Source organism: Zea mays, chromosome 10 (assembly GCF_902167145.1).
Source record: "Zea mays cultivar B73 chromosome 10, Zm-B73-REFERENCE-NAM-5.0, whole genome shotgun sequence".
Lineage (NCBI taxonomy): Eukaryota > Viridiplantae > Streptophyta > Magnoliopsida > Poales > Poaceae > Zea > Zea mays.
This window is the reverse complement of record NC_050105.1, coordinates 107094084-107110522: the sequence shown is the minus strand read 5'-3', so window position 1 is coordinate 107110522 and position 16439 is coordinate 107094084. Positions and strand designations below refer to the sequence as shown.

The window sequence follows — 16439 nt, the reverse complement described above, 5'->3', positions numbered from 1 at the left end:
CTTATTCAATAATCCTTAATCAAGATAGCATTGAAGAACATGACTCGATCATTGTTTTATTATTTTGTAGGACGAACATGAATCGACCGTTGTTGATTGAGCATTTGAGCTGGAGCCTGGTGCCTGGAGCTGCTTAGTTTCTTGTTGGATGTGGACGGCTACAAACTGCTTGCTGCTGCTTACTGTTTTACTTAGCTGCAAAAACTTTTAATAATATTATACATTGCTGCTTGTTGCAGTTGCTTGCTAAATGTTGCTGCCTTGCAAGAGCATGAAACAGTGGAACTTGGAAGTTCAAAATGCTATTTTGCTATGTTTCTCAGTATGTGCTTGCTGACTTAGTGACTTGCTGAGTTAGTTCAAACTGCTATTTTGTTAAATACTGAGTTGCTGATTGCTGTGCACTACAGCACTAGTGCTTGCTGTCATGCTGTGCGCCAGTTTGTGTTGTGCAGACTGCACAGTACATGCTGCCTGTTGCTGTGAATTGTGTATTGCGTTTGCTGCTCTGTCTTTCGGGTCCACGGGTCCCCCATCGGGTTACGGGTCCCCGCGGGTTCGGGTGTGGGTCTCTGTTTTCACCCGTATCATATTTCGGGTTCGGGTCGGGTTTTTAATTCGGGTTTCGGGGGCGGGTCCGCGGACGATCCACCCGACCCGAACCCGCCCCGTTGCCAACCCTCAAAGAGCTACCATCCTGGCTCCCTGCATATCCATTCAATTAGGATACTGACAAACTCAGTAGGACTTCATTCCAAGTGAATATGAGAATATGAAATTGCTATTAGGATGTTTGGATTTTTAAGACTAACTGAACGGTTTCCAAGACAGAAAATAAGGTATAATTTTTACTAGAAAGTTTTGTTTTGAGCTCCTTCGGCTGTTCAGTTTCCATGCCCTTGCTCCAGAGCATGGTGATGCCCTACATGAGTGGTGGAGGATTCAAAGTTCAAAGCTAGTTGTTCCTTCTCAAAAGGGTTTTATTTCTTTGGTGAGTCATGGTGCTTGGGTCCTTTGGAAGCATAGGAATATGTGTGTGTTCCAAGAAAGGTCTCCAATTCTAAATGTTGCTGTGTAATGCTAGAGATGAGGTTTTGGTGTAGAGTTTAGCTGGAGCGAAGGGAATGTCCTTCCTTCAGAGGTTTGGCCCAGGATAGTTGGCATTTTTATGGAAGTGTTCATGTACGCTATTCTGGCCACCGTAAGGAGGCTATCTTGTACTTGGTCCTCTTTTTTTCTCGAACGAAGCAGGAGAGAGCTGCGTGTCATTTTATTAGAAGAAAAATACAACACCCGAGGAGTGTCATGAAGCCCCCCTCTATGGGCCTTTTTCGTCTTCTTAGGCCCTGTTTGGAACAGCCCCAGCTCCAGGAAATTTGGTGGAGTTGGTGGAGCAGGTAGTGCTCCAAAAAATCTTGGAGCTGGAGTTATAAGCCTTTAGAAGACATTTTGATAATTCATTTTATTTATTATTTAGATTAAAAACATTTTTAAAACTATTTAGATTGATATTATAAACTACAGCTCCACACTAGAGCTGGAACCTGGAGCCATTCCAAACACCTCCTTAATATATTAATACGCAGCTCTCCTGTGTATTCAAAAAAAATAAGGTATAGTTTTTTTACCTATCAAGTACTGCGAGTGCAAGGTAGATATTTGATCTACAACTTCAGTTTAAATACTAAACATGTTCCAATATGTTAGGGGAAAAAAGGGTGGAAGCATTACCAATCCCAACAATGATAGGGTATCCTCTGTTCTCCAACAATGCCTGACAGATAACATAATAGACATTTAATCGGATATCTATTAAATATGTATACGCGCTAATGCATAGGACTCATGGCAACATTTACCTGAATTGCTTGAACTGATAGGAGAAGGCCCCTATCCAGGTCATAAGAATCTGGCAGAGGAGCCAGCTGGATGTTACTTCTTGAAGAAGAATCTGAAAAATGTGTAGTAGATAATCATCATAATATACATTGAACTCTGTCGTCCTTGGGTATTCTATTTTTCTTTCCAAGGAAACAGGTCCACGAAACAAATACAAAGTTAAAGTTAACAACCTGAGATAAACTGCCATTTTGCCAATACGTGTTCTTGTTCCAACTTCTTGGGCGGGGATCTCGTCCACGGTTGCATCAAGTCATCAAGATTTGTAATGTTTTCAGCAGAAACACGAATAGGTTTAGGTGCAGCAATTTTCTTTTCTTGACTTTCAGTTAGCAGTTTGCTTGATACCGGTGGTGGTGTATTAAGTCGTGGAACCCCTAAGAACAATGAGAAACTTATTAGCTAGAAGGTCCGGTTGCAAACTAAGACTACATCCAGCAGCTTACCCATCATCATACCCATATTCAAACTCCACTCTGCGAACAATACAGTCTACAGTGCAAAATAGTGTTTTGTGTAACTATATAGGTGAACTACTAGACATGGACTAAGGAAATATAAGAAATTATACCTTTGCTCTCCAAGATCATTTCTAAGTATGATTTTGTGATCCATGGTCCCTTTATACCAAGCTTTGAAGCCTCTGCTGCAACAATCTAAATTATGTAAGTCAGTTAATTATCAAACTTTAACCAAAGCTCAATCACAAGTTCGCATCAAACATACAAAGAAATCAGTTAAATTATACCAAACTTCGAAGCCTCAGCTGCAACAATCTAGATTATTTAAGTCAGTTAAATTGTCAAATTTTAACCAAGGTTCAATCACAAGTTCAAAACAAACATAAAAAATCAGGACATCGTTCAGAATTCATAACTAACTAACCAACCAACAGCCGGTCCGTGCGTCAACCGAACTTGCTACCCGCCACACCCAATCAACCCTCCCCCCCCCCAACAGCCCGCTGCGTGTTGATCCCCACGCGTCCCGTGCTCCACCGGACGACTAAAAACTATAACGGAACAGAATGACTAAAACTTTAATGGAATGACAAAAACTATAACAGAATGGCTGAAACTGTAACAGAATGGCTGAAACTATATCGGAATGGCTGAATTACTAAATGGATGAGACTATAATGGAATTACTGAAACTGTAACAAAGTGACTGAAAATGTAACGAAAATTGTAATGGAATGAATGAAACTGTAACGGAATAACTAAAACTGTAATGAATGAGACTATAATGAAATGACTGAAACTGTAACGGAATAACTAAAATTGTAATGGAATGACTGAAATGGTGTTGGATGAGTGGATGGATGAGACTCCAATGGAATGACTGAAAGTCTGAAACTGCTAACAAAATAACAGGCACTATCGCCCCAACAAAGTCAATGCGTACGGACCTGATAAACTGATTAATCGGATCTGTTCCGCGGTCTGGTGGGTTGGTTCCACCGGCATAGTCAATGACTAGCTGGTTAATTAGTTCGGCTGGCTGGTTCCATCTTAGGTCCAGATAATGCACCGGCATAGTCAATGACTAGCTGGTTAATTAGTTCGGCTGGCTGGTTCCATCTTAGGTCCAGATAATGCACTGATTGATTCATCACCTTAGGGGTGTGTGTGCGCGCGCGCGCGTGTGCGTGCGCCGTGTGCGCGTGCGCCTGCGCGTGCTGATTTCATATTTGTGTTCCTGAGATTTTTGTGAACAAAATTAGACCACACATGCTATATACATTTTTCATTTTTTTTATTTAATCACAATGACTGACCCTAATAATACAATGAGTCAATGACTAACACTGATAAGTGCAATGACTGAACTTGATAATATACAATGACCGACCCTATAACTACAATGACTGGCCCTAATAAAATACAATGACTAACAGACTAAAAATGACTTCTCTCATTCTCATGAATGACTGACGTTAAAAGATGGAATGACTGAGTTTATTCACGTCTTTTATTGTTTTTCTCGAATACAGAGGAGAGTTGTGCACCATTTCATTAATAGGAGAAAGAAACAAAATTTACAAGAACAGAACACACTCCACATACACTTCCACCGGCAAGGGTAGCGGATCAAACCGACCAACAACCACCCTCTCAATGGAAACCTTCTTGATCTACGGCTGAGAGAGCAGAAAAACCTTTGGCACGAGCAAGATCCCATTTCCAAAGCTCCTCACTAGCCATCACAAGAGTTTTGGTTAGACTAGGAGAGGCATTTTGAATACACAGTCGTTTCTGTGGCGCCACAAGGTCCAAGCCCCAAGGATGATCAGAGAGTTAAGCCTTCTTCTAACAAGACTGCTGACCGAGTCTGAAATTTTGCTCCACCATGTATCAAAGAGTTGGTCCGTAGGTTGCGGTGCCATGACCGCTAAACCAACTCTTTGCAATATGACAGACCAAAATTGCCTAGCAAAAACACAACCCACCAGCAGGTGGTTTATAGTTTCCTTCTCATGGTCGCAAAGAGGAGCATGAGGGAGATTTCTCTTCTCAAGACGGTTAGCAGTCCAGCATCTGTCATGAGCTGCCAACCAAAGGAAAAATGCACACTTGGTGGTCACTATGATTTCCAACACGCTCCCAAGCACCAAAGTGGACAGCCCCCCTGAACAGAGAGCTTCATAAGCTGACTTTGCGGAGTGCTGTCCATTGCTAGATAACCTCCAAATGTGACGATCTGCAGTCCTTGGCTGAAGGTTGAGTACTGCCAACATATCCCATAGCCGAAGGAATTCATGAATAACTTGCCATGTCACCATTCCACGCAGATCATTGATCCAGCGTGAATCTGCAAGGGCCTCCCTTACTGTCCTCTTGTTCTTAATCCTTGCTGGAACACTACCAAAAAGGCTAGGTGCAAGCTCCTCCAAGTTCCGGCCGTGCAGCCAACTATCTCTCCAGAATAATGTTGACGCTCCATCGCCTACCACTGAAGCCACTGCAATGGAGAAAAGCTTATCAACAACCTTGCTGACCTGCAAGGAGAAAGCAGCCCATGGTTTATCCGGATCAACCTTTCTAAGCCATAGCCATCTAACCCGAAACGCCCAGTTCAGATTTTGCAAGTCAAATATACCCAAGCCTCCTATTATTTTGGCCTTGTAACCTTCGGCCAAGCAATAAGGCAATGCCCACCCTTAGCTTCTTTTTGACCCCTCCACAAGAAGCCACGACGAATTTTGTCCATGGCCTTGATTGCCCATTGACAAATATCCAGCGCCGTAGCATGATAAATAATAGAAGAGGTCATCACAAACTGAAATTGGACCGATCTCCCCACTTTTGTCATAAGATCTGCCTTCCATCCAGGTAGCTGATCCGCAAACTTGTCAATAAGAGGTTGCAACTGAGTTCTTGTAACTTTTCATGAAGACAGAGGCAAACCAAGATATTTAATAGGAAAGGCTTCAATGCGACAAGGCAGCTGGGCCTGAATAGTCTCAATGTCGGTTGCAGAACATTGGATGAGGGCAATGCTGCTTTTATGGATATTAGTTCTCAGTCCAGTGGTTTCTCCAAAGAGAGATTGACTGAACAACTTAGCGTATTCTTCATGAGATTGATCAGATAATGCCTCCCTGCTGCTAACCACCCCTAAGGCTCTCATAACCTGCTTTCTCTGCCTGTTGGCTGTAGGCTGGACAGGTTCAGCTCCTAACCTAGCGATTCTCCTGCTTCTACGGGTTTTTAACTGTGGTGACAACATTCTTTTGACTCTTATCTTGTCAGTCTTCGGTGTTGACAGCAAAGTACCAATCTTCTTGCTCACCCAAATCATAAATTCTGTTGCGTCTCGGATAGATCATGCATGATCCCCTGCCAGGCTCTGCCGCGGGGAACCAGGAGCTTCAGCAGGTGGTGATTGACAGCAGGTGGTGATTGACGCGAAGTCGAGACTTTCTTGCGTCGGGAGGCGAGGAGTAGGCCTGGTCGTCGATCCTGGTCGCACTGGTCGCACTGCCACCCCAGATTGTGCTGTCTCCACTGTTGGAACCTCAGAGAGCAAGGCGACAAGTGTCTCAGGGAGGGGGGATGCAGTGGTCTCCTGGGAAGCACTCTCGACCAGAGATGTTGTGACATCAGGACACCGAAGCTCCATAAGCCGGGGCGCCACATCCATACCAACACCAAGCGGAGCTGGATCCACACGGCCCAGGTGGGGGACATCAACTCGGACGGTGAAGCCAGGTCTTGCGCCCCTAGGATGCTGACAAAAACATTATCTAACTAGGCCACTATCTGAGCCACGATCGGATCATGAATGACATGTCCCTCTTCATACTGGGCCACCGGGGAGAGAGGTCCATGGGATTGAACCGCTTCACCAGCGCCTGTCACCACAAAACTGCCTTGTAGCAAAACTGCCTTGTAGCAAAAATCTCTCTTCTACTAGGCTCAAATCGGCCTACTAGGCTTGTGCTACCTTGTTTATTAATTTTGAATTAGTGTTATATAAATGATATTTGGTCTAATCTTTTATATTATTGTATAATTAAGGGTTTTTGCTAATACCAAACTCTTTCATATGCACTCTCGACATCGAAAAAGGAGGAATTTTGTTGCACAACTGGTGAATGGAGACCAGATTCTCACTAGTCATGATGATAAAGCAGTTTTGGTGGACAATTTCTACGCCAGACTTATTGGTGAATGTGGGGATAGGGAGCAGACTATTAATCTGGAGGCGTTGCACATGCCAACTTTCAATCTTGCACACCTTGATGAGCCTGTTACAGAGCTTGAACTTTGGAATACAATTAAGAGTTTACCTAATGACAAGGCCCCAGGTCCCGATGGTTTCACTGGGCGCTTCTATAAATCTTGTTGGAACATTATCAAGATGGATCTTATGGCTGTAGTTGCTGCGGCTTGGAACAGGAAGTTTGACAATTTTTGCTTGCTGAACTCGGCCTACATTACTTTAATCCCAAAGCATGATGGGGCTGTGCATGTCAAAGACTTTAGGCCAATCAGTTTGGTGCATAGTGCTGCAAAGTTGATCACAAAATTATTGGCCAATCGGTTAAGTCAAAAGCTGAATGATATGGTGTCTCCAATCCAGAGTGCCTTCATTAAGGGACGTTTCATTCAGGATAATTTTATGTTGGTCCAACAAACGGCTAGACTTTTCCATCAACAGAAAAGGCCACGTCTTCTCCTCAAGCTTGATATTACTAAAGCTTTTGATTCGGTTTCTTGGCCTTTCCTCATCGAAGTTATGAAGTATCTTGGCTTTGGACAAATTTGGAGGGACATCATTTGTGGGCTTCTTTCCTCCTCTAGCACTCAGGTGCTTTTGAATGGCATTCCAGGAGGACATATTGAATATAGAAGAGGTCTCCGACAAGGGGATCCTCTCTCCCCCATGCTCTTTATTCTAGTTATGGATGTTCTTGGTCTATTGTTTTCTAAAGCTGAACACGCTGGTCTGCTCTTGGATCTTTCCCCCAGAAGACCTCTGCATCGGGTTTCTATGTATGCAGATGATGTGGCACTCTTCTTACACCCTTCGGCAGCGGATATTGCTATAACTCTAGATATTTTACATCTATTTGGGGAAGCTTCAGGTCTCCGCAACAACGAACAAAAGTCTAATGTTTATCCCATTCAGTGTGGGGGGGTGGAGCTGGAAATGGTTCAGGATCTTCTCCCTTGTGGCATCTCGACCTTTCCGTGTAAATACCTGGGGCTGCCTCTGTCCCTGAAAAATCTCACCAAGGATCAGGTGCAGCCTATTGTGGATAGAATTGTTGATCAGCTGCCAGGCTGGAAAGCAGATTTGATGACAAGAGCAGGCCGTAAAGTGCAAGTTCAGCATGTGCTTACCGGAATGCTTATTTATCTTCCTATGGCAGTAAATATTCCCTCTTGGGCTATTAAGGCCATTGATAAAATTAGAAGAAGTTTCCTTTGAAGAGGGCGCAAGGAGGCCAGAGGTGGTCACTGCCTGGTGGCCTGGGGCAGAGTCTGTAGACCCCTACAGCTGGGCGGTCTTGGCATTTCTAGTCTTAAAGAACTTATCTGGGCCCTGCGCATGAGATGGCTTTGGCTCCAAAAGACTGAACCTAACCGACCTTGGTGCAGCCTTCCTATCCAGGTTCCGGATAAAGCAAGGGCTTTCTTCTCGATGGTGTTGACTTGAAAGGTTGGTAATGGGGCTAATACTTTGTTCAGGACTGATAAATGGATTCATGGGCAGAAAATTGCAGATTTGGTTCCTAGATTATTTGATATCATTCCGAAAAAAATCACTAACAGAAGGACGGTTCAGGAAGCATTGATAGATAGAAGATGGATTGCTGATATCACAGGATCACTCTCGGTGGGAGTATTATTGGATTATCTTCATCTTTGGAATTTAATTTCAGATTTTGAGCTGCTGCCAGATATAGAAGATAAACATACTTTTAGTATTGCTGCAAATGGGACTTATTCTGCTAAGGCTGCATATGATGGGTTGTTCATCGGGGCTGTGCATTTCGGTCACTATGAAAGAGTTTGGAAAACTTGGGCCCCCTCTAAATGCCACTTCTTCCTCTGGTTATCGGTGCTAAATAAATGCTGGACAGCAGATAGGTTGGCAAAGAGAGGACTTGATCATCCGGAGAAGTGTCCGCTTTGTGACCAAGAGTCTGAATCTTTGGATCATATTTTGGTTTCTTGTGTTTTTGCGAGAGAATTCTGGTTCCGGCTGATGTGCATTTTCAGACTACAAAATCTGGCTCCTACACCTAGTACGGTGTCTTTTACGGGTTGGTGGGAGATGATAGACAATGGCTCTGGAGATATGATTATGAAGGGTGTCAACTCCCTTATTGCCTTGGGAGCCTGGATTATTTGGAATCATCGGAACCGAATTGTCTTTGATGGAATCTCCCCTAGTGTTTCTGCAGCTCTTTGTCAGGCAAGGGAGGAACAACAGTTGTGGGAAATGGCAGGAGCTAAGGGTCTCTCCTTTCTTGCCGCAACCATCAGGGGCACCTAGCTGCCTGGTTTATCGCTGATGGGCTGGTTTTGTTTTCAGGATCTGTTTGCTCTTGTTTTTGTTTTTTTCTCTTCTTTTTTCTTTGGTTTTTTTATCCCCTCCGGGGAGGTCTTTTGTACTATGGTCTATTTTGGACCCTCTTTCCCTTCTACTTAATATAATGATGCGCAGTTCTCCTGCGCTTTCGAGAAAAAAAAAGAAGAGAGATAGGAAAAATGAAAAAGAAAAAAGGCCTACAACCAGTCAGCCAAGAGGCCCAACCAACCTAGCCCAATACTAGTGTTAGGTTAAAACCTAAGCCTACAACCACTCCCGTGCAACAGCACTGCAGCAGCCACTCCCTTAGTCGTCGCTCTCCCTCCACTTCCGTGCAGCCGCCGCCTCTCTCCTCCACTCCCGTGCAGCCACCGCCGCTCTCCCTCAGTCATCGCTCTCCCTCCCTCGCAGCTCCTCTTTCCCTTCCTGCGGCTACTCTCCTCTGTCTGGCCGGCTAGAGCCACGCGCCGCCACCGCCGCACCCATGCGCGCCGCCGCAGCCCTATCCACCCTCAAGCCGTCGCCCGCCGACACCCTACGCCGTGGCGGGACGCCTTACGCTCGAGGGCAAGGCGAGTTAGACGCCACGGTTTCCCGGCGCGCCTTAGCGCCTAAGCGACGCTAAGGCGACACTTCAAGGATGCCTTGATAACCATGGATAAAAGTTAGCATTAATCAGATTCAACGATGACCATGATATGCTAGATGTGGCAAAACCCAAGAATCGACATCATGTTTGATTTAAAAATTCCTGAGAATCCATAAAAAATCAAGAACGCCAAAAAGCACAATTGAGTCACAACCATGTTTTTTAAAGCGTTAAGGCGAGACAAGGCGTTGGACTACCGCCTGGACGCCTAGGCGTTGGACCTCCGCCTGGACGCCTAGGCGACGCCTTAAGAACAGTGGTCACAACTCATCAACCAGCATATAAGAATGTATACCTTTCTGCTTGGACCTTTTAATACCAAAAAGGTCTCATTTAGAGTGTCAATGGTCTCTGCAGCTATCAGTAATTGATCTATATTGACAGATGTGCATGTACGCTTAAAGCTAACAACAACATTGTACCCCAAGGCCAACAATCCTCCAAGAGTTGTTCGTCCAACCTGAAATAATTCAGAAACATACAGCACATTTAGAACATCTCATTATGTTGCTGCAATTTTTAAGTGATACAAAGTGCTACTATGAAACAATTTAACTCTTCATTAAAGGAGGGCTTCACCTATTTGAAGTTTTGAACTATGAAAAACAATTGCTAGTTGCGAGAGATTTAAATCTAACATAAACATTTCATCTTAAAGAATGTAATACTGTAGAAAATACATAATAATATTTGGGTTTTAGTTTTCATCATTTGCTACCAATATTTTGCAGGTTTGCAGCACAAACAAACTTCTATGATAATATGTACCCATGTCTCTACAGCCCCCCCCCCCCCCCCCCCAATCAATCTTCTGTCCTCCCGTGTATTAACATTTGCTTTCAAATCTACTTCCCTGAATCTCCTCCACCAAGCTCAGAGCAGTCAGGGCTTGACTCTGTCCCTTAGTCGCCCCGTGTTACAATTCAAAGCACTGCTCTTTCCAATAACTCGGGCAGCTTGGTTGATGTGAAAAAAAGGCAACAATTGCATTTTCCACGAAGCATCACCAAGTATCCAAAGGACAAGTACAGCATGCTGTGAAGTTCATCAATGCCTACTAGATGAGATAATTCATTTTATTTCCAGGAAACTAATGTAATCATAGTTTTGGGTATCTGTTGTTGCGCATGTAACAGCTCTCCTTCATATATGAGGAAAATAGCCTAACATCTATTACATGCCTGAGTGAAGCATGCCGTCAGTTTGCAGTGTGCTCTAAACACTGCAGTATATAATGCTTCACCATAGTAAGCCACACCTATTGGTTTACCAGAATGACAAACCAAAGCAAGTTTTCAGTAACTTGGCAACTTAAGGAAACACAAAACAGATCCTTTGAAGATCAGTGTATACCTCAAACTCAGCTTTTGGACGGATTATGAAGTACTTGTCAACAATCCTTTGGTCTCCGAGAGATAGATAGTATCTTATTCCACATTGCCTAACCTTAATCCAATCATCAATCTTCATTTCTTCAGAAGCAAAAGGCGGCCTAAGGTACATCTCAATAAAGCTGGAATAATTGAGAAACCAGTTGTCACAAACCAAAAACCTTGATGAAGGTACAAGGGAATTTTAAAAAGGCTATCACGATCCTGATCTAGGTAGTATCTTTACCATCTCACTGTAATCAATCATAAAATTATGATCCTGCAAGATAACATCATATATATTTTAAATGAAAATTGAAAACATAGATTTTGTGCACATGCATTCTTCGGTTACAGTCTACACACTACACATTAATTATGAATGTGAACATGTGCTACCCCATACAAGTCTTTGAGCTGAAGATAAAAACAATGGCAACCTAAACAGAGCCATGATGGGAAGATTTAGACGTCTGTTAAACAAGCTGAATCTGAAGGAGCTGCCTTTGCTTGGAAGGAAATACACATGGTCCAATGAGAGATCTTCCCCCACCCTGGTCCGTTTAGACAGGGTGTTCCATACTGCAGATTTGGAAACCTTATATCCCAACTCTGTCCTTCAAAGCTCAGCTTCCTTGATTTCTGATCACTGTCCCCTTTTGCTTGGTTTGCATGAACTCGTACAAGGAAAAAGAAGGTTTCATTTTGAGAGTTTTTGGACAAGAATGGAGGGTTTTATGGATGAAGTGCAGCAGTCTTGGCTGCAACCTTTGGAGGGCTGCTGCCCTCTACAGCGTTTTGCTGGGAAACTAAAGAGGCTGTCCAAACATCTGCATTCTTGGAGTCAGAAAAAGGTGGGCAACATAAAAAGACAGGTGTTGATGGCTAAAGAAATTCTTCATAAGCTGGAAATTGCAAGAGATTCTAGATCTCTATCCCCACAAGAAGAGTGGCTTAGACAATGTTTAAAACATCATTCTTTGGCTTTGGTTTCCCTTGAGAGAACCATAGCCCGTTTGAGGAGTAGGCTGTTGTGGATGAAAGAAGGTGATGCCAACACTGAATACTTTCACCAGCACGCCAGATATAGAAAAAGAAGAATTTTATTGGAAAAATCCAGGTTCAAAACAGATTAATCGTTGATCAAAAGGAGAAGAAGGAGGCTGTTTGGGATTTTTATAATTCGCTGCTTGGAATGGTCCCTCCCAGAGCTTCAGCCCTGAATCTGGAAGCCTTTCATAGATGTCCTTTGAACCTCCAAGAACTTGAGCAGATGGTCACCGAGGAGGAGGTTTGGCACACCATCAGGTCGCTTCCTTCTGACAAGGCCCCGGGGCCAGATGGGTACACAGGTAGATTTTACAAAAAGGTTTGGCCTATCATCAAAATGGATTTTATGTCAGCCTTGAAGAAAGTTTGGCAGGGGGATGCTTCTAGATTATATCTGCTCAACTCAGCCTATGTTACTTTGTTGCCAAAGAAGAGTGAGGCCATTGAGGTGAAGGATTTTAGGCCAATAAGCCTAATTCACAGTTTTGCAAAAATTGTTACCAAGATTTTGGCTAATAGACTTGCTCCTAAGCTCCATGACTTGATCTCTGTGAACCAAAGTGCGTTTGTGAAAGGTAGAAGTATACATGATAATTTTGTCATGGTGCAGCAAACAGCCAAGGCTATTTATGGGCAAAAAATGTCTAGAATCTTATTGAAGTTGGACATTGGAAAGGCTTTTGACTCTGTCTCTTGGACCTTCCTTTTTGAGGTTCTTAGACATTTGGGTTTTGGTCCTCTGTGGTGTGGAATAGTCTCAAGGGTCCTGAGTTCTTCCACTACTAGGGTCTTGGTTAATGGAGAGCCTGGGGATATTATTCATCACAGAAGAGGTCTTAGGCAGGGGGACCCCCTGTCCCCTATGCTCTTTATCATTGTTATGGATGTCCTCAACTCGCTGATACTAAAGGCGCAAGATCTGGGTTTGTTGCAACCTCTTCTAAGGCGCGGTAGGGGCCAACGCATTTCCTTATATGCAGACGATGTGGTGCTGTTTTTAAAGCTTGAAATAGATGAGCTCAATTTGCTGAAGGAAATATTAAGGATTTTTGGGGAAGCTACAGGTCTTGTCACAAATATCAACAAGTGTAGCATCACACCCATACATTGTAATGAGCAGCAAGTTGACATGTCCCAGGAGATTTTCCCTTGTAATGTGCAGCAGTTCCCCTGTAGATATTTGGGACTGCCTCTATCGGTAAAGAAGCTTCCAAAGATTGCTTTTCAAGAACTTATTGACAAGGTGGCTGACAAATTGCCAGGGTGGAAATCTGCCCTGATCACCAATGCTGGAAGACTGACATTGGTTAAGGCTGTCCTCACTGCCATTCCTATATACCATCTTCTTGTCCGGTTATGCCCTAAATGGGTTATCAAAGCCATTGACAAGATTCGCAGGGGTTTCCTCTGGAAGGGCAGAAAAGATATCAAGGGAGGCCATTGTGTTGTTGGATGGACAAGGGTGTGTCGACCACTTAAGTTTGGCGGCTTGGGTATTCACAACCTGGAAATCCTTGGTTGGGCTCTTAATGTGAGATGGCTCTGGCTCAGAAAAACACAAGTAGAGAGACCATGGACTGAGTTCGACATAAAAGTTCATCCAAATGCTGAAGCTCTCTTTCGGGCCTCGGTTCACTCTTCTGTGGGGGATGGTGCCACAACCCTCTTTTGGATGGATAGATGGATTCAAGGACAATCTATTGCATTTTTTGCCCCTTACCTATTCAGTCGTATTCCGAGTAGGGTAAAGACAGGTCGTACGGTGCAGGAGGCTCTTGCTGATAATAGTTGGATTCAGGATATCTCTGGGGGTCTGACTGCTGTTGTCATCAGGGAGTTCCTTCTGGTTTGGGATCTAATTCAGGATGTTCATTTACAGACAGGAGTTCCTGATGTCCGCATTTGGGTGCCTTGCGCTTCTGGCCTTTATTCCTCTAAGACGGCTTATAACAGCTTTTGGAACGGTACAACATCTTTTGAGCCGGCTAAAAGAATTTGGAAGAGTTGGGCTCCTCCAAAATGTAAATTCTTCATTTGGCTAGCCTCTCTCAACCGGTGTTGGACGGCTGACAGATTGGTCGGGCGAGGTATGGATCATCATGACAAATGCCTCTTTTGCGATCAACATGAAGAAACAGTCCAGCATATTTTGCTCTCTTGTGTGTTCTCTAGAAACATTTGGTGGCAGGTGTGGTGTAAAGTGGGGCTGCATTACCTGGCACCTGGGCCTGAGGACATGATTTTCCAAGATTGGTGGAGCAATGCTGAAGGCCAGGTTTCTAAAGAGAAGAGAAAAGGTTTTAACACGTTGGTAATCCTCGTGGCTTGGTGGCTGTGGAAACATCGAAACACCTGTGTCTTCGAGGGAGCTTCCCCGAGCACTAGAGATATACTGCAGCACATCCAGGAGGATGCTACGCTGTGGGGTATGGCCGGGGCTAGAGGGCTTAGGGGCTTATGGCCTTAAGACTAGGAGGGCCTACTGTTGTGTCATAGATAAGGGATGAGTGTGTTTCTGTATTTGTGTTTTCGACCTCCGTAAGGAGTCGTTTGTACCCCGGTCTGTTCTCAGACCTATCTCCTTCTTAATACAAATTATGCGCAGCTCTCCTGTGTGTTTCGAGAAAAAAATAGTTTAATTTTGTTGCACACCGCATGTCTGTTTTTTCTTTTAGGACTAGTTTGGGAACCCCATTTTCCCAAGGAATTTCTATTTTCACAAGGGTAGTCCCTTGGAAAAATAGAAAACCCTTGGAAAAATGGGGTTCCCAAACTAGCCCTAAAAGAAATTACCCTTGGGAAAATAGAAATCCATGGGCGGGGTCAGCTCCTCGTCCCCAGGGGTGAGCCACTCGGGGTGCGCCCCGAACTCCTGAAGGAGCAGGGGCGAAGCAGCCCCCAATCGACCAAGCCCTGCAGGTCTTCGTCGGTCACGGAGGAGAAGGGCCATGGGTCGCGGGGAGCAAGGATGTTGAACTTCTTAGCCATGGCAAAGAAGGGAAGCGGCGGAGAAAAGGTGCATGGGCTCTTTTTTGCTCCTCTCGTCTCGGTGCGCGACTCTTGGTTGCGGACGAAAAAAGCAGAGGTGGCTAGGGCTGGGAAGGCAAAAGTAAGGTAAGAACCGAGAGGGACCCCTGCCGGACATATATATAGGGACCGACGGACCCACCGAGGTCAGAGCCGAGCCCTCCCACATCAAAAGGTCAAATCCGGAAACGGATTTTATCTCTTCGGATTCCGCACGCATGCGCGCCGCAACGGATAGCCCACGGGCTGTTGCGTCCCGTCGCATTAACTCCCACCTAGGGGCCACACGTCCCGTCCGACTGACACAACCCACGGGCGCCGCCCCGCCTCCTCAAGGTAAGCGCATAAAAAGGTGTGTCTCTCTCTCCACTTATGCTTCTCCGCAGGTGACAGGGAAGAGACACCGCTTCGGATTGCCTTCCCAGCAAAGGAAGTGAGACACCGCTTCAGATGTGTGCTCAATGGCAATTATCATAAATTTCAGCAGTTCAACTTGATACTCTATACACAAAAAGGGACCTTGACACTTTTGTTTATTCTTTGGATACTTAGACCTTGGGACCCGGGTATTCAGAATCTGAAGTTTTTTTTCATGACAGTCTACTTGTCCATCTTCAGAATAGCAGCTTCAGGATGAGCAAATGCATTACATGTCATGCTGTTGCTTGGGGACGAGCAACGTTTCAACGGGGCGGTAATGTGACATCCGGCCTTTGTGCCACCGCAAAGGCAGGCACACGATCAGGGAGGAGTCGATGCAGGCAGCAGCGAGAAGTAAGCAGGGACCGTGGCTGTGGGTGTGTGTTTGAATTGAGTCTATTGTGTGTGTAGATGGGCTAAACAAGGGTGTGTGTGTGTGGGCCATGTGTCTGGGCTGGCCTGCTAGAGTGAGTATAACGGTGCTCAGTGGTAACGAACAGAGGACAGAAAAGAAATAGAGATTTCTGTTGCACATTTACTCTGAGTTGAGCGTGTCATCTTCGGCGGCAGGCCTGACCTCACGCCGTGGTTGCTCACCGACGGCCAAGGGGAACGGCGATCGTGACAGGACTGCGGAAATCGGATGGTGTGGAAGGAAAAGATCACAGGATCTCAGAAGTCTCTTGATACCATATTAGAGCACAAACCTACTCGTGTACTTCTCAATAGACAAAGGGTCTGTTACAAGTATTAATAGAAGAAGCTAAAGTAGAGAATTAGGAGAATCCCTGGCTACTGGAAGAGCCCCTAGGCAGTACACTGGACAGAAAGGCAGAAACTCACGAGGCAGACGTCAGCTATTAATAGCAGATATTAACCATGCTAACAATCCTGAGCACAAATAGTTAATGATCCCAGGCTACTGGAAGAGCCCCTAGGCAGCACACTGGGCAGAAACTCACGAGGCAGCCATCAGCTAT

At 44.8% G+C, this 16439-nt stretch overlaps 1 protein-coding gene across 3 annotated transcripts in view; it reads right to left on the bottom strand.

Annotated features, from left to right (window-relative positions):
- LOC103641538 (uncharacterized) overlaps positions 1 to 16439 on the bottom strand; it is an 81989-nt gene that overhangs the window by 50435 nt on the left and 15115 nt on the right. For all 3 annotated transcript variants that reach the window (XM_008664877.3, XM_008664878.4, XM_008664879.4), the window contains exons 9-14: positions 10946 to 11105; positions 9888 to 10052; positions 2471 to 2555; positions 2073 to 2276; positions 1860 to 1951; positions 1732 to 1774 (exon numbers count right to left, since the gene is read on the bottom strand). In XM_008664877.3, coding sequence (XP_008663099.1) covers positions 1732 to 1774; positions 1860 to 1951; positions 2073 to 2276; positions 2471 to 2555; positions 9888 to 10052; positions 10946 to 11105 — 749 coding nt within the window. The remainder of the gene's footprint in view (positions 1 to 1731; positions 1775 to 1859; positions 1952 to 2072; positions 2277 to 2470; positions 2556 to 9887; positions 10053 to 10945; positions 11106 to 16439) is intronic.